Source organism: Lipophrys pholis (assembly GCF_963383615.2).
Source record: "Lipophrys pholis genome assembly, chromosome: 5".
Lineage (NCBI taxonomy): Eukaryota > Metazoa > Chordata > Actinopteri > Blenniiformes > Blenniidae > Lipophrys > Lipophrys pholis.
The window spans coordinates 15,793,764-15,821,090 of record NC_137628.1 but is presented as its reverse complement, the minus strand read 5'-3'; the positions used below and the strand labels follow the sequence as shown (position 1 = coordinate 15,821,090).

The window sequence follows — 27,327 nt, the reverse complement described above, 5'->3', positions numbered from 1 at the left end:
CCTGAACGCAGCACTCAACGCGGAAGGAGGAGGAGGTGGAAGGGGGCGTGGCTCCCGGCTCACCTGTAAAAAAAAAAAAAAAAAGTAAAAGAGGGCGGATAAAAGGTGCGCAGCGTCCATCCTGAGCGAGCCGCGCCTCAGCAGCTGGACGGCCGGAGGACTGTTCTCTCTCTCTCTCGCGTTCTTCTTCCTCTTCATTTCTCTGCAGCCTTTTCAGTCGTGCGGAGCCGCAGCTGCTGCAGACACGGACTCAGACTCTCAGCTCACCTCCAGTGCCTGCAGCTGAACACCAGGTGAGTTTCTGCTCCGGGGCTCCTCTCAGTGCGGCTGCAATAAACTGTGTAACACCTCCTGCAGATGGAAGGACCACCTGATGGAAGAAGTGTGTCTGAGTTGATTGAGTGTGCTGGAGCAGGGCAGCGTGGCGCACCTGGCCAGGTGTTTCTCATCAAGAAGCTTCAAACTACAAACTATTGGCAATTTTAAATCTTTTATTTATTTATTTTTATTTTATTTAAAACACTAACGTCCACAGTCATGCTCAGCAATGTCGATTTCCTGGTCTTGTCACACTTTCTCCTTTTTAAACTAATGAATTTATATCAATGTACTGCTCTCTTTAGACCCACTTTGTTGTGTAGTTCAATAGTTGCATTAATTTGCTTGTTTAAAGGTTTATATCTTTATTTTTGGTTTACCGTTTTGAAACGTGCATTGTAACAGTGGTTGTGTAACAGGACCTTCCTGCATTATGGAAATTCATGTTTTCATCTCTGGTATTTACGGTTTACATTTTGATGTTTGCTTCTTATGATCTCTCTTGACATGGTGCCACTTTTTTAGATGGTTTGAGCTGAGCTTTTCTTTACACAAGCGGCTCACAACACACACCCACACCCTGCTGCCATGTCCTACCCCGGGCTACAAACTTGCCAGGCAGTCAAGTCACTGTCTGGCACTGATGTACAGGTCAGGCCTGGATTATCAACCTGACCTGGACAAGTGTTTCTCAGTTGTTGCATATTTCCAAACATGAACTGTCAAATGTTCACTGATCTTGCTGCCGTCTTCCTCTTTTTGCCACAAAGTTGCAACAGAAATGTCCTCTTAAAGCCACTGGCGTTAAACCTCTCATGCACACATGAGTGACGTTGTGGAGCCTTCTTCTCCTCTTTGATCCACCTTGAATGTTTCAGGTGTGAACCACTGATTCACTCACACTTTAACTCGACTGACTGTGTTGGCTCGTTGTTGGTCGTATCAGCTGCCAGGCTGCAGGTGGTGAGGTTCGTGCTCTGTGGGGTTGTTTTTTTTTGGTAAGAGCCTTGGATAAGTCGGATTGACTGGCAGCCCAGAACGGGGCAGTGCAGGAGGAGACCTGAGAGGCTGCTGGAGAACAGAAGAGAGGAGGATTAGATTTGTCGGTGCAGACAATGGTGGTGCACCCCGGAGGGGATCCGACTGTGGTCGTCTCCTGACCTCAGCAGAGGTTTTCAGGATGTCACGGCTTTTGCATTAAAGTGATGAGAGCCGATGTACAGGGGTGGGTGTGAAGATTAAAGCTGTTGGTGGGTTTTTTTGAGTCATGGTGAACCACAGGGTGTCCTAATGTGCAGAGGCAGACTTTGTGCAACTTCCTGAGGAAGTTGGCCCATGAGGTAGCGTCAACAGCAGAGCCACATGCATGTGAATATCACAAGATGCTCACGCTTCACGTTGATTATCACTGGTGTGTTTGGTACTGAGTGAATCCTGCAGGACTTCAAAGCGACATAATAGAAATGTCAGTGTGCTCCTCTTCCTCCCCCCACTGATCTCCAAGAGTCTGAGCACATAATGAACTTAAGAGAGACACAGATGACACCTTGTGCACTGATCCTTTTATCCCCCGCTCTATAAACACACTCTCTTTAGCTCCCTCCACACTCACTTTGCTTTTATCAGCCGTCCTCTACCTCAGAGGACGACGGATTGAAGTTGGTATTGTAGAACCAATGTTTATGTAAAATTAAAGCCTTTACAGTTTTCTGAAGGTTTTTGAAAACCTCATTGAGCTATCAAAGCTTTTTTTTTTTTATTATCTTTTTTAGTTTGTAGAATTGTGTGACGTAGAACTATGGTGGCCAAGAAACGCCCTGAAATAGATCGACTTTCCTCCAATAACAAAACCACGAATTTTACCCGTCGGATCACAGCAGATATTTGATGCATATTTACTGAAGTTTGTTTTATGGTTATTTGAAACGATGCGACTCTAACCATTATCAGATCTTGGAAAAAAACAAATGACCGACTCATGACTCGGCATGACTGGCTGAGTGACAAAGACTCATTGCAACACAATGACAAGTGATTGTAATTGAAACGTGTCTTTGTAATGGGATTTAAAAGCTTGTTTTATATAGTATTTAGTTCATAAATGCCTGGCAGGAAGTCTATGTTTCAAATATGGCCTTATTTGGATCATATTTTCCATTCAAATGCCTCCAGTGTGTTTACTCTATATTCTGTTCCGTATAAAACAGAAAAGGGGAAACAAATGTTTCAGACTCTTTTATAATTTACACATTTATATGAAGGGTTAAAAATAATAGGCCTCGTGTTTCCTTTTAGAAATAAACAATCTTGCTTATTAATCTGAAAACTGGACGATTGACTTCAGAGTGTACACTTGACCTGTGCCAGTAAGAACTTGTGTAATACATGGAAATGCAATCGGAAGCCAAACAATCGATTTAATCTTTCAATTTAGAATCTTCAGGCATTTCTTTTTTTTTTTTTTTTTTCGATTCTGCACCGAGCGTATCTTCAGGGTGTGGTGGGGGAGACTCATGACATTTCTCTCTCTGCCTGGACTTGCTCCACATTCCTGCTCCTCATCCCAGTGTCAGGACCTCCACGGAACTGACGCTTGAAATGATGCCGTCTGTAGGAGCTGTACATTTATGACCTCTGGAGGAAATCGCTGATGTGATCGGAGGTCATGAATAATGAGCAGGAGTTGGGAATTTAAGGAATTCTGTGTAATGAGTTGGTGAGGAAGGAATGTGGATCAGACGTGGAATAAAGGCCGGACAGGTAGAAGGACTAGAGGAGTTCAGCTGGACGGGGGGGGGGGGTCGGTTGGTCTAGTTCAACATGCTGGATATACTTTCAGTTTTTCCTCCTTGGTGCTCCAGCTGTTCTACAGAGTTCTAATATAAAGATCCTTATTGTGCAGGTAAATGTTGCTAAGCACTTGTCTCGTGCACATCTGGTGTCCAGTAAACTGAATGCATTAAGCTCTAACTGGGCCGTGACTGCCCAACAGCTGTTTGACTGAATCTCAGGTGGAAGAGGTGATTTTAGTCGCTCAACTGAACACAACTTCTTCTCTTGTGTGTATGACTTCTATCAGAGCAACATCCCTGACGGTGGGAGGAGCTGTCACCTTAACAGCTTCACGGTCAACTCGGTGTTAAAAGATGATTAAGGGCAGGCTTGGCTTAATAAAAGGAACTTGGAGACACAAGTCTTGTTAGTGGGGCCTATTTGAACTTGAACTTCACCACCCCCAAACCTTCTGTTTGCAACTGAACTGAGTTTGATGAAAGCTGGTTCCAGAACTGAAATCCGATTGTTGTTTAAACCAGTAACATGAAGGACTTCGGAACTGTTGTAGACTTGCAGCAGGTCTTCTTATCTGAATTGTGCAACTTATGACATTCTGGTGCAATTATTACTGCTTTGTCAATTTAATAAATGTCAGATCAAAACATTTGTTTTGTAACTTGATGCACTTCATCTTCTGCCACCCAACATCTGTGTGGTTTGTGTCTTTTGGTGTAAAATTAAAATGACCAGGTTGGGAGCTGGAAGTCCAACATGAAGAGTACCACTTTTCCCTTTTGGCTTCACAGGAATGAGTTTATTTGATCAGCTGTTGACGCTGTACGACCTGAAATACAAGCTGTGTGTCGCTGCATGTCAACACAGCAGCCTGCTTCTCCAAACAAAGTCTCAGGATTTTGCGTGAAGATGAATCTCTACATATATTTATAGGTTTAATGGTATTTTTGTGTTTCTTCTATTTAAATTTCTTTATAGCGGCTTTAACGTGTGAATCCCTCCATTCTACTTTGATAGTCCACCAGCACCATAGACGTCCTTTGTGCGTTGCAGATGTTTAGTGACTCATCTCCGGACTCCACTCGTTGGAACCACAGATGATTAAAGATGACTTCATGCTGGAGGATGATCCATAGCTCTGTAGACTTGACTATACTTTGCACATTTGTTAAGCCAGTCACGTGTGATTTGTTTGAGGTGTCTGATTCACTGTTGAGGCTTCGGGAGCAACACTGCAACAGGTGGAGACAGAATGCTGGCTCATCACAAAACACATTTTATTACCTGCTGAATAAATAACACAAAAGCTTACTCTTAGAAGTAATTGGTAAATATTCATTTTTCTGAAATGCAGTTGAATTTCAGTTTGTCCATGGCTTTGTGTTTTGAATCTGCTCTTGTGCTGTGTTGTAAAGCCACCATGACGGACGCAGACAAGTTCCTGTATGGGGACCGCAGCTCAGCCAGCAACCCTCTGGCCCAGGCCGACTGGGCCACCAAGAAGCTGGTGTGGATCCCCAGCGAGAAGATGGGCTTCGAGGCCGGCTCCGTGAAAGAGGAGCATGGAGACGAGTGTGTGGTGGAGCTGGCGGACAATGGAAAGAAGGTACCCGTCTCTTCTCTTGTGAATGATTTCATCTTCTGTCAGATTTTGTTTACGTTTTGTTTGCGTAACCATCAGGTGAAAGTCAACAAGGACGACATCCAGAAGATGAATCCCCCCAAGTTCAATAAGGTGGAGGACATGGCAGAGCTCACCTGTCTGAACGAGGCGTCCGTGCTTCACAACCTCAAGGAGAGGTATTACTCCGGTCTCATCTATGTGAGTTTGAGTGAACCAACCTCCGCACACAACAAACTCTTCGGTGTGTACAAACCAAAACTCTCTATATTACCGTTTCTGTGATTGGTTTTCTGCTCCGTCTCTTTCAGACGTATTCCGGTCTTTTCTGTGTGGTGGTCAACCCGTACAAGTACCTGCCCATCTACACCGAGGAGATAGTGAACATGTACAAGGGCAAGAAGAGACACGAGATGCCCCCGCACATCTACGCCATCACAGATACGGCCTACAGGAGCATGATGCAGGGTATCTGTCGTTTTTCTCTTGTATTGATCAGGACTGAATCCTTCAGCATTAATGTTATCTAAAATATATCTGCAGCCCATCATAAATACTGTAGGTCCCAAAACGAAGGCATCGAAAATGAATTGGCAAAATTATTTTTTTTTTTTATTCTGTTGTACAATCATACACCTGATCTTCACTCCAGCTATTTGTGTGTTTCAGATCGTGAGGACCAGTCCATTCTGTGCACGTACGTCTTCCTTTTCTTCTTTAATAAACTTGACTGTAGATTGGAAAAAGAAAACATAATTTCTAAAAGACCTGGTGTGTAGAAATTGGCGCTATCTTGCAATGTGGTGTTTTCTGAAAATGCTCAAATTTCCAACCTGTAGAAGAACCTGGGAGGCTTGAGAAAGTTTGGATTAGCAATTTTGTTTTAATTGCTTAAAATTGAGGCGTTGTCTCAACTGACTATTTTTGATCGAGTCAAGCGTGGTTAATTAAATCCATTTGGACCATATTAAAAATGACTAAAATATAATCTGGAGCGTCAAAGTAAAGGAAATCTTTACACTATAAGTCACTATTGTAATTGTTTTACTGCCCTAGAATGATTAAAGATTAACTATTGTTGCAGATTAAAAAGAGAAAGTTAAAGTCTTTATTTCAAAGACTCGACAGTTGATGTGTTTTAGTCGTGAAATCTTTCTAGGTGAAAAATATTTTTTGTATCGATGACTCCTTACTGGTGCGTCCTTTGAGTAAATCTTTGTGTTGTGCAGTGGCGAGTCGGGAGCAGGAAAAACGGAAAATACAAAGAAAGTCATTCAGTATCTTGCACACGTCGCCTCGTCATTCAAGTCCAAGAAAGATCAGGTTAGTGAGAGTGTTTTTCTCTTTTCACAATTTATCGTTGTTCCGCCGAATGTTTGAAGTCCAAGAGGGGGAAGTGCCCCCCGTATTTCTCCTGTTTGTAGTTTTCCATGTTGGGCCATCTGTACGATGTAGTGTACCTGAGACCACAGAGCATTCCTGGTTCAGGCCTCGACGTGCCTGCCTCACCTCGGCTTTCACTAGAAATGAAGCAAAATGCAGACGTGTCTTTGTGAGTGTGTGGTGTCACATTTAAATGTAGGTTACTGTGCAAGACCCGACAGGAAAGATTTCATAAATCCTCTCTGTGATCCAGTGGGTGACACCAGGTTTCATCTGCAAGTTATGCAATTTGTGTGCTGAAGTTATCAGTTGTGCTGAATTGTATTCATTTTAATTCTTTTACCTCTTCTTGCAGGGCAATGCTGTGTTGTCACATGTGAGTTGATCTCTGTCTCCATAAGTGTCCATACTACACTACTAACAAAAAGTCTTTAATTCGGCTTGTCTGGGCATTACAGGGAATGTGTTCCTGATTATTTGTGCTATGAAATGAAAAGATGGAACTTGTTTCTGTGCACTAGTGGGCAAAAATGGCTGGTCCAGCTCTCAAAATAACAAACTCCACCCAGTTGAACATTCAAAGCCAACAAGTTATATCTCGTTTGTTTAATCTGTGCATAAGTGTGCAAACCAGGCGGATGCCTCAATCCTTATAAAATCGCAAGTCATTTTCACTCAAGGTTCTTTAAACCCTCTTCTTTTTTTCTTTTTTTTTTTTGACACGCCCAAGCGAATAATGGTTTCTCCTGATTATTTCCAGTGTTTATGCTAAGCTAAACTCACCATCTCCTGACTTTAGTTTCATATTTGGAGTTCTAATTAACAGATGCACCTGTATAACGTCACTCTCCATTGGAAAGATTACTTCCTGAACGCAGAGTATTATTTACTCTGTACAAAATTGTACAGGAGTTAAATATTTTCTTTAAAACGGGTTTTCCAGCCATCATGGATTTGTCTGGCTTCGGGGAATGAAAAGACGCATTTTCACAGCCGAGGCGTAACTTGATCAGAGTGTTTTGTGGCTCTTTTCAGAGCTTGATCAGGTGAAGGGTTGTCACTGCCCCCCTCAGTCTGGAAATGTCATTGTTGTGTAATGTTGCTTGCTTAAATTTGTTGACGGCACATTGACACAGTTGCGTTTGTTTTGGGGGGATCTTGGCCGGCCGGCCCGCCTGCTTCTTGTATCGTCTTGTTTGTGCCTGCATAGACGGTCGACCTTGCAGGGTTTTGTGCTTGAGTGGGCTTGCTGCGCTGCGGGAATGTGTGCAGGAATGTGCAGGAGTCAGTTTTTGCTTGTGCGTCTGGTTGGTTGGGCAACGATAACATCCCCTCAGGTCCTTCTTTTGTGCGTTTGCGGCCGGAATTGTTTTTAATGGGCTGACAAGTCTTTGCACATATGTAGTCTCCAGTAATGAAAGATCTGCAGTGCCGCAAGAAAGTGCATGATTTCCAGTTGTGCTTGCTTAACCGGGCTCCTTCTGGGTGTCACAGCGACGTGTTATTGGAGTCTAATACTTTGTTTCTTTGTCAGGGGGAACTGGAGAAGCAGCTGCTGCAGGCGAACCCCATCCTGGAGGCCTTCGGCAACGCAAAGACCGTCAAAAATGACAACTCCTCCCGATTTGTAAGAAATCTGTAGGGCTATTGTATTGGGCTTCTTTGGAGCTTTACATGAACTAAATTGTCAGATAATGCACAGTGGCCCCATATTACACCTGACGGGGAGACTCGATAACCTAATGTACACATGAAACTATTAACCACCCCAGTGAGACACACCGAGATGTCGGTTTTGTGCTCGTATCACCATGCATGTCATTGGCATCCCTTAGTGTTCTAATAAGGATCTGACACGACTCAGTAAGCTGGGATGCATGTGAACTCCTCCTATTGTTGGACCTTTTAATATATTTAGTCTTATGTAGAACTTTCTGGGCTCGTCTGAATGAACTACAAATGTTATCAAACCCCATGTAGACAGTTTCCTCAGTTTTTCCCACCATGTCTCCTCTGTTTACGCCACGCCCACATCTGTAAATACCAAGTTGTTGTTCTTCATGTGAACATTATTCATGTTTTTCTTTTTAGGGAAAGTTTATCAGGATCAACTTTGATGTGAATGGATACATCGTTGGAGCCAACATCGAAACTTGTATCCTTTTTTATTTAAATCCATTTCCTGGTGATGTGATTTTATCTGTTCTGTGGCCACAGAAGACATGTGAAGTTCGTTTTGCATGTTTACTAAAATGTAAACATACAAACATGCGGGGGGGGTGGTGGCTTTTATGCAAAGATATTATTTTTGAACTAAAATCAAATTTGCGTGAAGGCTGAAACTTACTGAATATTTCAGTTCATTTGAAGCGCCACCTTTTTTTCCTACAACTCTGCTCCAAATTCATGTAAATTGTAGGTGATGCAGGCCAATCTTCATTCAACCCGATTGTAAGGTTGGTCTATGTAGTTGCTCGATGTTTTTCTCCTCGACTGAAATGCCGTCAGATCTGCTGGAGAAGTCTCGAGCCATCAGACAAGCAAAAGAGGAGAGGAGCTTCCACATCTTCTACTACATGCTGACCGGAGCAGGAGACAAGCTGCGCTGTGAGCACTCATTCATTAGAACACTCATGAAAGGCACAGCGCAGTTTGCGTTGATGGATGAACATAATCCAGCCTTTAACATTTTATCGATGGTTTGAACTGAGAAACTTGAGTCAAACTTTTAAGATTTGTCTTATAGAAATCAAAATCTAAAATCAATTGTTTCTCCTCTTCGTCCAGCTGAGTTGTGTCTGGAAGATTACAGCAAGTATCGCTTTCTGTCCAATGGAAACGTGACGATTCCCGGGCAGCAGGACAAAGACCTGTTCACTGAAACTATGGATGCCTTTCAGATCATGAGCATCCCGGAGGAGGAAAGAATAGGTGACTTTCTTTAGCTTAACTTTGTAAAACGGCAGCAGGAAAATTCATTCAACTTGATGATTTGACTTTGAATAGAAAGTTATAAAATTACTTTCTATTTGTGACAAAAGCATTAAATTGCCTTTAGGTAAATTAATCTACTTGCTTTCATTTTGTGAAGATTTTGATGAAACAAATGTTGGAATTTATAGGATACGATTTCATATCGAACAACTTTCTAAAGTTTCAATAAGCATTCAAGTAAAAGTGACATGACCAGTCCATCTTCCTTTTCCTGTTGAAATGCATGTTTTTTGTTCACTCCTAGAGATGTGTGTATGATAGTATTAGCAGCTCTATTTTACAGTTTCTAAAACAAGCATACAAGTGAGTTGGTACTTCAAGTCTAATGATGCACACATTCTCTGCAAAATTGAAAATGTATTACCTAATTTTGTAAGTGTTAGAAAAACATTTTTTCTTTTCTGAAAACATTAAAATGATTTCAGCAAACATGTGGAAGTTAAGACAGATTTGGCTGAATTCTGACTTGTCAACAATCAGAAGACATACCGTAGGATAATTACACATCAGCGACTAAAATCCACTTTTCTGGTTTCGTACTTGATCTTTTTTTTCACCCTACAATCTCGACTCAAAATTGTCTAAGGAATAAAGCACACAAAACAGAAGTTTTGATTACACATAAGGGTATAAAATCATATTTCAGAAATGTGGGCCAACTTCTTCTCTGGGTTCAACCAGTGAGTTGTAAAGTGTTCCTCTTTCCCACTCAGGTCTACTGAAGGTGGTGTCTGCTGTGCTGCAGCTGGGGAACATGACGTTCAAGAAGGAGCGTCACTCCGACCAGGCGTCCATGCCTGACGACACTGGTAAGCACATCCACGCCACTGTCTCTGTCATCATCTTAACTTCTTGCATGCTGCCTCCCAGTGTTCATCAGTGTTTGCATCGTGTTTTCACCTTCAGCTGCACAGAAAGTGTGTCATCTGCTGAGCGTCAATGTGACGGATTTCACACGAGCCATCCTGTCGCCCAGAATCAAGGTGTGCAACTTCTGCATGAGGCATCATCTTCTCATTATAGCCATTCAAAGACATTTCATGTGTTTCTTTTGAGTCACAACTTCCCATAAAAAGTATTCTGCCCGTTGTGTTTCATGCAGTGAATGTGGAGCATGTTTGTTTCCAGGTGGGCAGAGACTACGTCCAGAAGGCTCAGACCCAGGAGCAGGCAGAGTTTGCTGTGGAGGCTCTGGCCAAAGCTTCTTACGAGAGGATGTTTCGCTGGTTGGTCATGAGAATCAACAAAGCCCTGGACAAAACCAAGCGACAGGGCGCCTCCTTCATCGGCATCCTCGACATCGCTGGGTTCGAGATCTTTGAGGTGAGCGGTCCACTTTGACATGTGAAGTAAGTGCATTAAAAATAACACGCTTTCTGAAAATATGACAAATGTAAAATGAAACCTTGATTAGTTTGCTTTCTAGTTAGTTTTAACTCTGTGTCCCTCAGGGAGGCTTTATTTAAACATGTTCAAGATCCTTTTGTGGCTGAGACATTAAATCATGTTGTGCAACCACTACACTTGTGGGTGGGGCAGCACAAATAACACTCAAGTGCCAAATGTCTGCAAGAGTCTGATAAATGCTGCATCTTATTGGTCAATATGTCTGCAACCCTGCAGGGCAACTGAACTCAGTCTTTTCACTCAAATGTGCTTGAATGCAATGGCTGGGTTGTCATTAAATGTTGCAGGAGGCCTTTCTTTTGAATTTGGTACTTCAAAGGACCAGCTTTTACCATTAACTAATCCTTTAAATGTTCATTTCCCCTCCTGCAGCTGAACTCCTTCGAGCAGCTTTGTATTAACTTCACCAACGAGAAGCTGCAGCAGCTCTTCAACCACACCATGTTCATCCTGGAGCAGGAGGAGTACCAGAGGGAGGGCATCGAGTGGAGCTTCATCGACTTCGGCCTGGACCTGCAGCCCTGCATCGATCTCATTGAAAAGCCTGTATGTTGCTTGTTAGTTGCACCCTGGCTGCAGGCGTTTCTGCTTGTTTGTTCTGCAACAAACAGTCGTGCCAAACAAGTTGCGGCTCATTAGTTGACCCCGAGCTGCACGCCGACAGGTCCTCATGCTGTTTGCTCCTCACAGGCCGGACCTCCAGGCATCCTGGCTCTGCTGGATGAAGAGTGCTGGTTCCCCAAAGCCACGGACAAGACCTTTGTGGAGAAGGTAGTCCAGGAGCAGGGAACCCACCCCAAGTTCCAGAAACCAAAGAGTTTCAAGGACGAGGCTGATTTCTGCATCATGCACTACGCAGGAAAGGTCAGAATACTTTGTGTTTCTGTAACATTTTCCATGTGAGGTGTGTGACCTTTAATATTTAGAAAAGGACAACGGTTACTGTCTTCAGTGAAGAATACAGAGTGTGCCTGACGTTATGGTTTGTCCTTAAACTGATTTATATCGAGAAATAGATGCTACGGCTTTATTGGCAAGTTTAATATTTGACATAATGCACACGTATATACTCAATATGATTAAGTCACTACAGAAACAAGTTATGAATTTGTTTAAGCTTTGAAAATACCCAATGTCCTCTTCTAGAGTGACAAAGCTAAATTCTGGTGGAGTTGCTCACCTCTACACAAAAGCCAGTTTATTCCACATGGAGATGCAAATTCTTTAATCAATAATTTTAGACAGCTTAAAAAAAAAAAAACTATTGGCAATCACGAATGTAGGGGAGTACTTCATAAATATATGCGGGTCCATGTAAATCAAGAGTTTTTGGGGGGGTGGGGGTGAGCCCGACCTGGTGTCATCAGAAAGGACTGCATGCAGTGTCCCCTGTTAATAGTTTATTTGGGGTGTCTTGGTCCTCTGGACGATTCTTTATTAAATAACACAATGAGACTGCAAAGTCGCAGCTGAAACTGATTGCTGTGTTGCTCCTGCTGCAGGTGGACTACAAAGCCGTTGACTGGTTGCTGAAAAACATGGACCCTCTGAATGAGTGTGTGGCCACTTTACTCAACCAGTCCACTGACAAGTTCACAGCCGACCTGTGGAGGGACAGTAAGTGACGTCCAACTCAATGTTTGTTTTTGTAATATGCTGTCGTTTTCACCCTTGGTTTGATTCAGCAGAACATTTCTTCACCATGACAGAGTTTTGTATGAAATGGTCTTGAATAATTGCTGACCTCTGTGTGTCACAGTGGACCGCATAGTCGGCCTGGATAAGGTGGCGGGAATGTCGGACTCCTTGCACGGTGCGTTCAAGACCCGTAAAGGGATGTTTCGCACCGTTGGCCAGCTCTACAAGGAGCAGCTGGGAAATCTCATGGCCACACTCAGAAATACCAACCCTAACTTTGTCCGCTGCATCATTCCCAACCACGAAAAGAAGGTATGGGGGGGGAACAATCGTATTTATCTGTAATGCAACATGACTAAACATTTTTAGTAATTTTTGTCCTTTACCTGTGTCCCTTATTTTTCCCGCCAGGCTGGTAAACTGGAGCCTCACTTAGTCCTGGAACAGCTTAGGTGTAACGGGGTCTTGGAAGGGATTCGTATCTGCAGACAGGGCTTCCCGAACCGAATCGTCTTCCAGGAGTTCAGACAGAGGTAATGAACAAGAGCAGATGTATTTGAAGCGCAGCTAAGACCGAATTAAAATGATCAGTGGCGTTTCTAGATGTAAATACTTGGTGGGGCAAGATTTTATTTCAGGTCTAGTGACACTACTGAATTCCAAAGTAAAGTGGGTGCACAACCTTTCAGCCACAACATAAAAACCATATAGGCATTGATTCCGTAAAGATGTATAGCCTTGGAAATAGCCGATCAAAAAAATATCAGAGAGGATTTGAACCAGGTCATAATGTTTTAAAGATGGCAGCTCAGCCACTCAACCACCAGTAAAGCTACAAATTGCTGAGATTTTAAAAAAATCTTCCTTGCCGCGTTAGTTTACAACTACTTACTTTAATTTTCTCTGCTAAACTAAGCGTTTCAAACTCGGAAATAATCTACCTAATTAATTTTAATTCTTAACTGTTTATCTCGCACTGCTCACAAGCTGGTATTTGTGACGACTCGCTCCGTTTCTGTGAGGCAGTGCCTAAATCAGCGCCAGCCAATCAGCTCTGAGCATCTCAATGACTGTTAGTGGGGCTACGGGCTTCAAGCCCCACTAAGCATCAAAATCACGTGAACTGAATGAACGGAGCCACAGCCTGAGCACGCGCACTTACACTTTACTGCACACAATACACACTGCATGGTGAGAGAGGGGCGAGCCCCTCTAATGCACCATCGGTGTGGATCAGGAGAAAACAACCTGAAACAGAAAGAAGCGACCGATAACCAGGGAGTACCGTCCTCGCACAGTAATTATGTGCTATATAAGAGGAAGTTTTATTCACAGACAAGAAAATATGGTAGATAATCTTAAAGAATTATTGGCATACTTTTTTATGCAGTCCTTTCAAACTCCTACTTGTAAATAATCGACCTAATTAATTTTGATTCTTAACATCATCAGAAATGATCAAATTTAGCTCATTGGCATGTTCAATGTCATTTCAAAGATGAGCCCTTCTACAATTTTGCTTTTTCTATCTCTCAGATATGAAATCCTCACTCCCAGTGCAATCCCCAAGGGCTTCATGGATGGCAAGCAAGCCTGTGTGCTCATGGTAAGGACAAACGATTCAGGAGCTCCGCAGCTGGTCATCTTGCCTCTTATTTTATTTTTTCCCCTTCCTGCGTCACTGTGACTTTTCTCTCCCATGTCAGATCAAAGCTCTCGAGCTCGACCCAAATCTCTACCGTATCGGCCAAAGTAAGGTGTTCTTCAGAGCCGGAGTCCTGGCCCACCTGGAGGAGGAGAGAGACATGAAGATCACAGATGTCATCATCAGCTTCCAGGCCTGGTGCAGAGGATATGTGGCTCGCAAGTATGCCGGACCAGCTTGTGTCATTCACAATGTCTAAAATTTCTTAGTCTGCATGTGACCAATCATATATATGTGTATATATATATATATATCAAAAAAGCTTCTCAATTGAGTGTAGAAATGTTTATTTTGTTGTACTTCAGAGCCTTCGCCAAGAGACAGCAGCAACTGACGGCCATGAAAGTGATCCAGAGAAACTGTGTGGCTTACCTCAAACTCAGGAACTGGCAGTGGTGGAGACTTTTCACTAAGGTAGGAAACGAAGGTATTAAAGATGGTCGAAGTCATGTTTGCAAACCAAGATCAAACACACAGACACGTTAAGTTAAACCAGCTTTCCGTCATGCTGCGCCCTGCAGTTCAGGATCATCTGATCAGCATTATGGTCGCTAATTGTTTAAACATTTAAAATCTTAAGATTGCAGGAAGATCTGCTTCATTTCATCTGTCTACATGTCCACTTCCTGGAAATAAAATATGTGGCAGAACAGTCGTTGCTAAGCAATTAATAACACCTAATTAATTTATTACCCATCAGATCTTAACCTTGAGTGTTGATTTCTCGTTGTGGCAGAAATTGCATTTGGCCAAACATCTAGTTGACTCTACAGTTTAAAGCTGCAATAAGCAACTGAAGAGCCACTTTCTGGTTCTCTGCATGATGTACAGCATACAAGTTCAACGTTGTTCACACAAAACTCTTTTTAAATTAGGTCATTTATTCTTGCATGCAGTTCTACTATTCATTTAAATTTGAAACGTGTCCATGTTCTGATTATTCATAAATGCATGCTGTGGATGATTCTAAAACTTTAACAATTTATCCTGCCACTCCAGTGGCCAGTAAGTCTTTTGGCATGTTCATCGGCTCAGAATCATATTGAATCCTTTATGTAGTTCATTTTTACAACTTTGCTCTGACTTCAAAGGCACATCTCAATTTTCATATCCTTTACTTGTGGAAAAAAACATGATTGTATTTAAGGCCATTTTCACGTTGCTGCTGTAGGTGAAGCCTCTGCTGCAAGTGACCCGGCAGGAGGAAGAGATGGTGGCGAAGGAAGATGAGCTGATAAAGATGAAGGAGAGACAGCTGCAGACCAATGAGCAGATCAGAGAGTTTGAGACCAAGCAGCAACAGGTAAGAATCTCAGGGAAATTAAACCTTTCACCACTTTGTCGCTTTTAAAAGAATTAATTTCTTTAATATTGGCTGACGCAGGTCTGAGGTTTCATAACTTAGTCTTATTTTGACTCTGCCAGCTGTCGGCTGAGAAGTTGGCCCTTCAGGAGCAGCTCCAGGCAGAAGCGGAGCTGTGCGCAGAGGCAGAGGAGATGAGGGCCCGCCTGGCCACCAGGAAGCAGGAGCTGGAGGAGATCCTGCACGACCTGGAGTCTCGCCTGGAGGAAGAGGAGGACCGAGTCACCCAGATGCAGACCGAGAGGAAAAAGATGCAGCAGAACATCACGGTCGGTGAAGTCCTGATCAGACTTTGTCAAGTATTTGATAATTGTACACTCGGCCTTAATATTGTAAATTGTTCATGAGTTTAGGACCTGGAGCAGCAGCTGGACGAAGAGGAAGGCGCCAGACAAAAGCTTCAGATGGAGAAGGTCACAACAGATGCAAAGCTGAAGAAAATGGAGGAGGACATCATGGTGCTGGACGACCACAACAACAAGCTAAACAAGGTCTTGTATGGTGTTTATTGTGCAGAACGACCGAGACGAAAGCGATTTCTGAAACCTTGAAATGTTTAAACTCAAGTGCAATGTAAGAAGTGGTGTACGTTGTAAAGCTTGCTTTTGTATTTCTAACCTTTAGGAGAAGAAACAGCTGGAGGAGAGGATCTCCGAGTTTACCACCAACTTGGCTGAGGAGGAAGAAAAGTCCAAAAGTTTGCAAAAACTCAAGAACAAGCATGAAGCCATGATCACAGACTTGGAGGGTGAGTTTTAAAAAAATATTTACATCACTATTAAATTTATTTGCCATACATTTTTAAGTTGGTTTGCCATTTTCTCTGCAGAGCGTCTGAGAAAAGAGGAGAAGCAGCGTCAGGAGTTGGAGAAGAATCGACGTAAACTTCAGGGAGACTCGACTGAGCTCAGTGACCTGATTGCCGACCTGCAGGCTCAGATCGCGGAGCTCCGAGCTCAGCTAGCCAAGAAGGAGGAGGAACTCCTCACTGCGTTGGCCAGGTGAATATCCAAGATGGTTTTCGTGAGACTTTAGATGATCTCATTTCCCAGCATCGGCAGTATATAAAGTCTGCTCTCTTCGCTTCACATGACTCCAGGATCGAGGAGGAGGCTGCAGCTAAAAACACAGCCCAGAAGAAAATCCGGGAACTGGAGGCCCAGATCTCCGAGCTGCAGGAGGACTTGGAGCTGGAGCGACAGGCTCGCTCCAAGGCGGAGAAACACCGCAGGGACCTGGGAGAGGAGCTGGAGGCTCTGAAGACCGAGCTGGAGGACACTCTGGATTCCACTGCAGCTCAGCAGGAGCTCAGGTATCTACAGTGCTTTGAAAGACTTGAGTTGTTTTTGTGAAGAGGCGTCTGCATGTTTACCCAGTGACAGGCTGTAAGATATTATTATTTATTGATTATTTTTTTTCCAATAGCAAATGTTATTTTCTTTCAATCCAGGTCCAAGAGGGAGACGGAGGTTGCTCATTTGAAAAAGACGCTTGAGGAAGAGGCCAAGTTTCATGAGGACCAGGCGGATGACATGAAACAAAAACACAAACAAGCGTTTGATGAGATCAATGAGCAGCTGGAGCAAGCCAAAAAGGTGATTTAATGCAGGTAGATGCAGCAAAAGGTCCCACCAAACATATGATCAACACGACTAATGTGTCTTCTGTCTTGGTGCTGCAGAGCAAAGTGTCTGTGGAGAAAACCAAGCAGGCCCTGGAGAGCCAGCTGAGCGAGCTGCAGATTGAGCTGGATACTCTGACAAAAGGCAAAAGCGACTCTGAGCACCGTCGCAAGAAGGCTGAAGCTCAGCTTCAAGAGCTGCAGATCAAACATGAGGAAAGTGAGCGACAGAGACAGGACCTGGAAGCGAAGACCGCCAAGATGCAGGTATGGATGAGGTGACTTCTGAGCTGGAAGGATTAAGAAATATGAACAAATGTGTGAAGGGGGATACGATGATTAAACTGGATGAATTATGGTGTCTTATTTCTTTTCTAGAAAGAGCTGGAGAATGCAAACAGCCTTCTGAGTGAAGCAGAGGGCAACAACATCAAATCCAGCAAGGACCTTTCTTCTGTTGAGTCTCAGCTGCAGGATACACAGGTAATAATGATACTATAATATTACAAATAAGCAAATTGGTTTTCGTACCTGACAGATTTACATTTTGATGAACTCAGTCAATTCAGTGCGCTGAGTCACTAAAGCTTTATTTTAGTTTTTTAAAATAAAACTTTTTATGTCTTTTTAAAAAAAAATATATTCTACAACGCAAAAGTTTGGTCAGATGTGAATAGCTACAGATTTTATATCTGAGAACTGTCGATATTAAGATTTTCTCTTTACTGTGCATGCTTCAATTGATAAGCATTTGCTTTACTTGTTGCCATTTTGCCACAGCCAAGTAAAACTTATGCAAAATTCCAATAAATGAGAAAAATCTGCAGATTGATACAAAAAAATAGTTCGCTCGGTCATTAAAGTTTTCTTCAGTTTTATGTGCACAGGGTTAAACTGTATTTGTGTCACTGATCTGCAGGAGTTGCTCGATGAGGAGAATCGTCAGAAGCTCGGGCTGACGAGCCGCCTCAGGCAGCTGGAGGATGAGCAGAACAACATGCGGGAGATGCTGGAGGAAGAGGAGGAGAGCAAGAGGAATGTGGAGAAGCAGGTTGCCTCCCTGCAGGCGCAGGTCAGTCCCCAGTGTCATACTTGGAAGAAAATAAAGCTAGATTTAATCATTTTCTTCCATCTGTTGGTACAGTGATGCATAAACTGTTCTCTAGTACGGCGATTGATGACCTGAAGGTGTCGCTGGTTTGTTTTCAGTGAGTCGTGTGGCTTTGCAAAAAAATAAATAAATCAGTATAAGGTCTATTAACTTGACTCGCTTTATAAATAACAGCCACCCTTTCACACTGAAGAAATCTGTTCAGATGCTATTCGAACGTGGCAAAACACAGGTTATGACATATCATTTGTGTTTTTAGGCATGCCAAAATACGGTTTTATTCTCAGGTTGAAACTGCATTCTAAAATTTGAAAAGTTGAAGATTCATGTTGATTTGGTCCATGACTGGTCATTAAGGGGTGATGCTGGGACCCCGACCAGCTCTATTACATAAACTCCACCAGGTAATAGATAATGGAGCCTATCTGGACACTTTGCTGGAAATATGGGAACGAACAGCAGCTCAAGAATAATCACTGTTCAATTGTTAAAGTAAAAACAGTGAAACTTTAAGCAGGTATCACACGTCTGTCACGAGTTTAACGCACTGAAAATGTACAGAAGACTAGACAATTTCAGCAAAATGAGACGAAAACCCTTCTTTGCGGTTGCCATCGCTGATCTACCAAGAGTCAAACATTTCTCAGATTTTAAATTATTGTCCATAATTGATACTGTAACATACGTCTTGTCCTTGTTTCTATTCCGGTCTTCAGCTGGCAGAGCAGAAGAAGCTGGTGGAGCAGGAGACCATATCTCGAGAGGAAACCGAGGAGAACCGCAAGAAGGTCCAGCGGGAAATGGACAGCATCACTCTGCAGCTGGAGGAGAAAACGGCAGCCTACGACAAACTTGAAAAAACAAAGACCCGTTTACAACAGGAGCTGGACGACATGATGGTGGACCAGGACCAGCTGAGGCAGATTGTCTCAAACCTGGAGAGGAAGCAGAAGAAGTTTGATCAGGTCAGCAGTTTGGTTTGTACTGGACGACTGAGGAGTCTTCAAAGGCTGAAAATAGCTTTCTTTTTTTTTTCCTACCAAATTATGTTGCAGGAAGGATCTCTTGCAAAAACCACAGTCGGTTATTCAGTTTTTCACTATTTTCACACGGTTAAATAAAGTTATAGATGTTTTTGAAAATTGTCAGTTTATTTGAAACTGCATTTCGCATTTAAGTCTTGCTACTGTTAATTTAACCAATAGGTTAATGATAAGACAACAAACTTTTTTGCCATTTAAAAACTTAAATCCCATTTGTATTATTGTAAAAAGCTTGCTCACAAAATTGAATTGAGGTATGCGACCCGGAGCCCATTAAAAACTGGACTTATGCAAATCAGACACTAAACTTTCACAATCGTCCACTCGCAGAATCCCGATGATTAAGAGGGGGAAAAAAAAAAAAAATCAAACGGCAAATACATTTTCATTCATTTTCCCTCTTGTCCTCAGATGCTGGCAGAGGAGAAAACCATTTCCACTCAGTATGCCGAGGAGCGTGACAAGGCTGAGGCCGAGGCCAGAGAGAAAGAAACGCGAGCTCTGAATCTGGCCCACGAGCTGGAGTCCATGACGGGCCTGAAGGATGAGCTGGACCGCACCAACAAAATGCTCAAAGCTGAAATGGAAGACTTGGTCTCCTCTAAGGACGATGTTGGCAAAAGTGTAAGAACGACTCTCATCATAGTTAACTGACAAAGCAGGTGGCAATAACCAGCGTTCAAGATTTTTGACCTCTGCAGGGAAAGAAAAACGGTGCGTGTTGACCCTTGACCCCCCCACCCCCCTGCAGGTTCATGAGCTGGAGAGGTCGAAGCGTGCCATGGACCAGCAGCTGGAGGAGATGAGGACTCAGCTGGAGGAGCTAGAGGACGAGCTGCAGGCTACAGAAGATGCTAAACTGCGTCTGGAGGTCAACATGCAGGCCATGAAGGCCCAGTTTGACCGAGACCTGCAGGCCAGAGACGAGCAGGGGGAGGAGCGCCGAAAGCAGCTTGTCAAACGGGTGTGACAGCAAACACTTCTGAATTTAGGATTTTTTTAATCCTCTATTTCAATGTTTTCAGGCAGCCATTCAAGTACAAACCTTGAGTGAAATTAACAATTTTACTGCTCAGGTGCGGGAGATGGAGGTTGAGCTGGAGGATGAACGCAGGCAGCGCAGTCAGGCTCTCTCGTCCAAGAAGAAACTGGAGATGGACCTGGCCGAGCTGGAAGTCCAGATCGATGCTGCCAACAAGGGGCGCGAAGAGGCCCTCAAACAGCTGAAGAAACTCCAGGTAAAGCCTGCAAAAAAAACACCGTCTATATGCTGCAGAAATTTGGGTTCTGACTTTACGTAGATTCTACAGTCAAACCAGTGATTCAGTTTGGTTTGTGTGGGAAAGCAAACTGACTTCACACCGATATCTGCAGGCTCAGATGAAAGAGCTGATGAGGGAGCTGGACGAGCTTCGTTTGTCCAGAGATGAAGCCGTCAACACGGCCAAGGAGACCGAGAAGAAGCTCAAGGCTCTGGAGGCAGACAACCTGCACGTCCAGGAGGTAGGACACGATGGATGTGTGAACACTGACTGACTTTAGTATTCCTCCGTATGAAACCTTTTTGTATACCTTCAAGTTATTATATGATAAACTGTCCAATAAAGAAATACACCAAACGAAATAAGAATCTAGGCACTCCATGGATCACAAGAGGACTGCGAAATACCTGTAAAAACAAAACGCAATATATTGAGAATTCATAAAATATGGAACGGAAGCAGCAGAGAGTAAAGACAAAAAACATAAAAAAAATTAACAATTTTACAAGTCAAAACTAGAATTCTATAGCAAATTATTTGATAATTGTTTCCTATGTTCCAAATGCTTTTCACATTTTTTTATTCTTGAGGGTGAGTACTTGGTTTTGAGCCGTTTCTAATGACACTTTTCAATAACGATGAAAAGGATATTGATGATATGAATGATGTGGTTAATGACTTCAACAGGTATTTTGTAAATGTTCGACTGAATCTGGTAGAAAAAATCTATAATCTTGGAGAAGATGATGGGTGGAAATAAACATTAATTCATAGGAATCCATGTCAATGTTTCTCACTGCAGTAGAGGAGAGTGAAATAATGGGTATTGTAAATACAATCAAGTGATGTCTTGCTTTTACATTTATGACAGTATAGATATGACAGCAGTCAAAAGGTTATCAAAGCAATTGTTCATCCTCTTGCATACATCTGCAATCTGTCATTCCAATCTGGTAAATTCCCAAAAGAAATAAACTGTGAACGACATCCCACTTTACAAAACTGGAGACGGACACCAATTCAATAACTAAAGGCCCGTTTCTCTACTACCACAATTTTCCAAAATCTTAGAGAAGCTATTCCCTCAGATTTGATAAATTTATTGATAAACACTGCTGTTTGAAAGCCAATATGGATTCAGATCACAAAGGTCCTTGATAGCATTATTAGAATCAGTAGAAGAAATCACCAGCTCTATTAACAAAATGTGCAGTTCATAAACCTAAAAGAAAAAAGATTCGACACAATAAATCATGAAATTTTAATCAATAAACTGGAGCATTATGGTATCGGTGGATGAAAAGTTATCTAAGCAACAGACGGCAGTTTGTGAAAATGGGGGATTTCTAGTCTTCATGCTTGGATATTGTTTGTGGTGTCCCCCAGGGCTCTGTGCTGGGACCTAAACTATTTATTCATTATATAAATGACATATAAAACTGTCGTCAGCAAACGAAACAAGATGAAGTATTTCAAACATTTTCTGTACGGGGGGGATTTAGAGCAGCTCAGCAATGAGATCACATCAGAATTAAACACATTTTAAAAAGTGGTTTGACATGAAAAAGCGATCACTAAATTTGGATAAAACAAAATTTATGGTGTTTGGTCATTATAAGGGGAAAACTGATGTAAAAATTTTGAGACGGGGTTAAAGAAATTAAGTTTCTGGGGGTGGTAATTGAATATGTTTGATGAAAACATCTGTTGGAAACCTCATATCAAACTAAATTATCCAAAAATGTTTCAGTCCTCAGTGAAAAGTATAAAATATGCAGTATTTTGCTTTTCTAATATTGCCATATTTGAATTTGAATGAGCATATTGGGAAGGAGAGCATTTTGTGAATGAATGCAAACTTGGCATTTTGTTTAGAAATGTGTGTGTGTGTGTATATATATATATATATAGAAGTCTTCTATATTGGATAACATTCTCGCCGTTATATTTACATATAACTATTAATACAGAAAGATAATTATAAAATATAGCTATTAAATATTGGAGAAGGGGTAAGGTTTGATAAGGTTTTACTTCTTCCTCCCCCTTTTCAGGCATGATAATCAGATAAATGAGGTGTATGTGTAGGTATTTTTCAAAATAGATTATATCTTATGAAAATTTTATTTTGGCTATACATGTGTTGGTGTGTGTATATTGGATATGTATGTACGTAATTGCACAAAAAGTTTGAAGTGAAATGTGATAATGAAATCAGGCTTGTTCCAGAATAAATGGATTAGCAGTGAATTGCATTTAGTTACAATACATTTATACTGAATTGTGGACAAAATTCAGTCTATTTGGATGTGATATATGGGTTACTTGAATTATGTGTTGATTCTTAGACTCTCTATTCAACTATTGTAGTATTAACGGTTTCCTTTTATAGTTTACAAAAACTGAACTTTAATTGGGAAAACTGTTATCAGACCATTTCTATTTGCATATATAGATCTAGGGCAGGGCATTTTAGCAGTTTACTTTCTATAAACTCAAATTATAAAAGAGGTTAACATCTCTTAGTATCACGCTTGTTAATGAACTTGTGTTTTTTTTTTGCCTTCTCCAGGATCTGGCTACTGCAGAAAGACTCAAGAGGCAAATTCAGATGGAGAGAGATGAACTTCAGGATGAAATTAACAGCAGCAACACAAAGAAGTATGATGGAGATATCATGATGCTGATATTTGGACTGTAGTAATTCTACAATCACTGTGTATTGATCAAGGAGTATACATTAGTCATGTAACTGTATGGTCGGCCTTTGCAGTTGAATAATTTCCCAGTTTGAATGAATCAACAGTTGCTTTTCTGTTTAGTTCTCAGCTGACGGATGAGAAGAGAAGGCTGGAGGCTCGTATCGCCCAGCTGGAGGAGGATCTGGAGGAAGAGCAGCTCAACACTGAGATGGTCAATGATCGTATGAAGAGAGCCACGCTGCAGGTAAAATACAGCAGTGTGAATGGAGCAATATTAACAATATGGAATTCACACAAAGACTGAATATCTTTGCTCGTCACTGCTCTTCATCCTGTGAATCCCTCGCCTGTGTTTGACTTTAGTCCGAGCAGCTGACCACCGAGCTGTCGTCGGAGCGCAGCACCTCCCAGCGCCTGGAGGGGGCGCGTTCACAGCTGGACCGGCAGAACAAAGAGCTCAAACTGAAGCAGCAGGAGCTGGAGGGGACCATCAGGTCCAAGTACAAGTCTGCCATCGCCACCCTGGAGGCCAAGATCGGTCAGCTGGAGGAGCAACTCGACGTGGAGTCAAAGTGAGTGTGTGCAGTGTCGACTTTAGAAGCAAACCACTGTCCGTCGACAGTCAGATTACTTCATCCTATCAGGAAAGTTTGGTTGCTGTTATTAGAAATGTGATGTATTGGGGTTTTATGACGGTGTTCCTCTGCTGCTGGTTTCAGGGAGCGTCAGCAGGCCTCCAGGCTGGCCAGACGAACAGAGAAGAAACTGAAAGAGGTGCTGCTGCAGGTTGATGATGAGAGACGCAACACGGAGCAATACAAAGACCAGGTCAGCATCTACCATGATGTCCTCTTAATGTTTTAAAAGAAAATTATGAAAAACCACTGCTGGATCATGAACAAAAATATGCACACTTGTAAAAGCGAGCTCCTGAGATCCAAAATACTCACAAGTAAAAGACCAGAGGAAGTCTGTATAAAACGATCAGGACAGGTCAAAACTGCAGATAAAGATTTCAATTATGAGCTCTAATCTGTCTGGGCTTGACTATATGAGTAAATGCTCCTCTTACACTGCACGTTTTTGGATTACAGATTCTCCACATTGTTTTACATAATGGATTCAGCCTTGGATAGATCTCACTTTAAAGATGAACATGAGTTTGATGGTATTTCCTGATTGATCAAGTGACATCTGAAATAACCTCGAATGGGTTTCTGAATGTGGTATGTTTGATTTCTTCCAGAATATAAAAACAAAACTATTTATATTAACTCTGCTTTTAAACCAGAAGAGGAACTTACTTGGACTCTTCATACACCCCTTTTTTCCTTTGATTAAAATGAGCATCAAGGCTTGTTGTGACGACGAGAGAGCGCCGTTAAATATCTGCTTGTTGTTTAGGGTGGATTTTGCAAGATTGTAAGATCTTGTGAATGTTTTTTATTTTTTTTTATGGCTCATTAAAGCTTTGTTTGCATGATGACGGGCAGGTTGGCAAACAACATAGAGACCATATTGAGTTCAGTTAGATTGCTATATAAAGATGTGTCCCAGTAAGCTGCGCATTGCGTGTAAAACCACAAAATCATCTCTGAGCAGCAGAAATGGACTGAAATTCTTTTCCACTTGGGTTCGTTTACTTTGTACTCGATGATTAATAAAAGAAATTAGTATTTATTTTTTTTATAAAGTTTGGAACCTGGTGTGATTCCCTGCAGATGTGCTTTAGCACGTCCTCCTGCTCGGATGCTAAGAGAAACTTGTGTGTGTGTGTGCAGGCGGATAAGACCAACAGCCGGATGCGTCAGCTGAAACGTCAACTTGAAGAGACGGAGGAGGAGCTGACGAGGGCCAACGCCTACCGCAGGAAGCTGCAGAGGGAGCTGGACGATGCCACCGAGTCAGCAGACGCTATGAACCGTGAAGTCAGCACTCTGAAGAGCAAGCTGAGGTAAAGCCGTCAAACACGAGTATCCAAAAGGAGTATGAGCGACTTTTAATGGTTCCGTCTTCAGTGGAACTTTTAACAAGTTGATGGGAAGGGTATTGATTTCATGCACTCTAGAAATCGTTGTGTACTTTTGTCTTCTGTGGTTAAATCAAAGCGGGGGATTAAATGCAATCGGAGCAGAGTTTGCACCAAAACTTGCATCAAAACAATTATGAACACACAGATTCTTTATTTTTGTTTGGACAACGCTGATTTGTGCCCCAAGTTGAGGACCACACAAACTACTGACCAGCAGCTCTGGGCCTGGTGTCCCAACAAACGTGTTTCCATTGAAATGTCAGCGCTGACGGGTCCTTTGTGCAGATGTTTGTTTGAATTAGTTGCACTGAAATAATTATTATTTTTTTTTAATAAACCTTTTGGTGTTTTACTTTGCATGACGGATCATAGAGCAGATTGTAGTTAATTCAGCTCTGTACACAAATGTGTTTTAAAGTTATCACAGTAGGGATGTACTGTCAGCTGTCCAGCCTCGTCCTTAGTTTAGAGACTTCTGGACTGCTTATGGGCTACATGACTGGTTTCATGTGAGAATGAAGGAGAAAATATTTTAAGGTATACTAATCACATGCACACGTTTCTGCAAATATAATTCATAGATGTACTGTTGGCTTCATTTAATTGGGTTGTTGCTATGAATTTCACATCAGTTTGTTCACAATTTGGTATTGAAAATGAAATTTTTGTGACTTCAACAATCATCACACTTTACCATCTGTGGTTCACTCCTTTGGCTTCTTACTTAAAAATGTCTGGGCACAAATGCTCCGACATGCAAACTGCTTTAAAAAGCTCTTTTCGCTCTGTTGCAAGTACTTAAGCTCATCTGACCTCTGATCAGACCACAACTGCAAACAGTGAAACTTAACTTTCTTCAAATCTCAGCGCTCGACATTTAAAAATGTACTAATGACTCATGAGGTTTGCTGATGAGGTTGTATTAAATATAGGAGGTTCCTTTCTTCTAAAATCATGACCTTTTTGAACACGTTGCTACATGTTGACCAAATTACTACATGCTGCACATGTTTTTGGAAACCTTGAACACGTCTCTCATCGTCTCTTGTTTTAACTCGTTCCAGGACTGGACTGCCTTTCAGCTACAAGCGGACCGTGAATCGCAGCGGCCTGGAGAGCGATGAAGACGTGGAGGTGTCGGTGGAGACCGAGCCGGAGCCGGCTGCTGAGTGAGAGCGGAGAACAAAAAAGGGAACCATTTTCATGACCACTGTCAACATGCAAATAAAGCAATAAGTCGGCGATGCAGCAAATCAAATGTTGTTTTTTTTGCCTTATATACACATTGTCCATGCAAATATGTATTTGGCCAAATCCTCATTATCAGTGAAATATTTTTTTTTTTTCTACAAAAGCTTCTACAAATACTTTTCTTGCTCCAATTTTCTACTGAATTGTGTATCATGTCATAAAATATTGCTCTTATAATAAGCAATTAGAATATAAATTTACTCTGGCTTGAGGTTGTTGTTCGGGCCCCAGTCACATCATTTAATGCTTTTTTGCACACAGATATTTACTGAAGTTGGAAAACACACTTCACGTTCACTGGTATCGACGAGAATCTGTACCTCTACTGTATTGTAACTTTCTCTTCACTGTTATTACCTCAACCAAAATGGTTCAATGCCAACTCCAACCTAACGGGCACAAGTGAGAATAAAATATTTCCATGTACAACAATGATATTGGTGAAAATGTTAGGATCACTGTATCAGACCTTTTGGTTGACGTATCTTCTCACTGGTTTTACACTTCATGGGTGGTGGGTCATTGTATTGTAGCCTCCTATGCAGTAGATTTATCAACATGAAAGTCCCTAAATGTTGAATCCAGCTTATTTTTAGATAAACTTGTACGCGCCCACTGTATTATCAAACTATACATCACTGATGCCAACGCTGTGAGGCTCTTCTGTATTTTATGAAATGCCTTAATAAATTGAACGATATGAAATGCTATTGAAAATCTTGTCTTTTTTTTTTTTATTTTACTTTTGTCTTTTTTAAGAACTTCATGCTTGTTGAGGTTTTCTGTAGTCGGTTTCCTTTGCATCTTTCTGGTTTCATCTTTACAATCGTCTTGTCACTCTGGGTCACTTGAACTTCTATACATTCTTAAAATCTATTTGCATGTTCCGTTTTTACAGAAAAAACATCCAATTGCACCGTGATATTGAATCGAAATTGTAGTTTCCCAAAAAATTACCTGAATATTCTGAACAAACTGTCATTGGAATTTTTGATCTTGTATAGTTTATAACCTAGTCAGTGTGCGGGGTAACACCGCCATCGTGAGGCCATTAACAGAACTGCACCAGGGTTATAGATGTGAGTT

The 27,327-nt window shown here is 41.9% G+C and overlaps 1 protein-coding gene across 1 annotated transcript; it reads left to right on the top strand.

Moving 5' to 3' along the window:
- Positions 1 to 86: 86 nt before the first annotated feature.
- LOC308110138 (myosin-9-like) lies at positions 87 to 26,951 on the top strand. Its single transcript, XM_080464246.1, has 43 exons — positions 87 to 293; positions 4,524 to 4,714; positions 4,790 to 4,930; positions 5,041 to 5,197; positions 5,399 to 5,426; positions 5,959 to 6,052; positions 6,468 to 6,488; positions 7,647 to 7,739; positions 8,204 to 8,267; positions 8,621 to 8,719; positions 8,900 to 9,043; positions 9,820 to 9,915; positions 10,013 to 10,089; positions 10,235 to 10,429; positions 10,886 to 11,059; positions 11,204 to 11,377; positions 12,016 to 12,130; positions 12,273 to 12,463; positions 12,563 to 12,684; positions 13,688 to 13,757; positions 13,858 to 14,018; positions 14,162 to 14,270; positions 15,028 to 15,159; positions 15,282 to 15,488; positions 15,573 to 15,710; positions 15,844 to 15,967; positions 16,049 to 16,220; positions 16,319 to 16,531; positions 16,670 to 16,814; positions 16,901 to 17,107; positions 17,219 to 17,323; positions 17,760 to 17,912; positions 18,668 to 18,916; positions 19,406 to 19,618; positions 19,746 to 19,958; positions 20,071 to 20,232; positions 20,369 to 20,497; positions 22,829 to 22,917; positions 23,079 to 23,202; positions 23,322 to 23,530; positions 23,678 to 23,786; positions 24,740 to 24,912; positions 26,055 to 26,951. Exons 2-43 carry the CDS (start codon positions 4,529 to 4,531, stop codon positions 26,161 to 26,163), a joined length of 5,886 nt encoding a protein of 1,961 aa, XP_080320372.1. The 5' UTR covers positions 87 to 293; positions 4,524 to 4,528; the 3' UTR covers positions 26,164 to 26,951.
- Positions 26,952 to 27,327: the final 376 nt, after the last annotated feature.

Excerpts from the sequence above, each read along its gene's own strand:
- LOC308110138 (XM_080464246.1), top strand. The coding sequence starts at position 4,529 with ATGACGGACGCAGACAAGTTCCTGTATGGGGACCGCAGCTCAGCCAGC. Across the intron at positions 11,060-11,203 it reads TCGATCTCATTGAAAAGCCT|GCCGGACCTCCAGGCATCCT; the intron begins GTATGTTGCTTG and ends TGCTCCTCACAG. Across the intron at positions 16,532-16,669 it reads GCAGCTCAGCAGGAGCTCAG|GTCCAAGAGGGAGACGGAGG; the intron begins GTATCTACAGTG and ends CTTTCAATCCAG.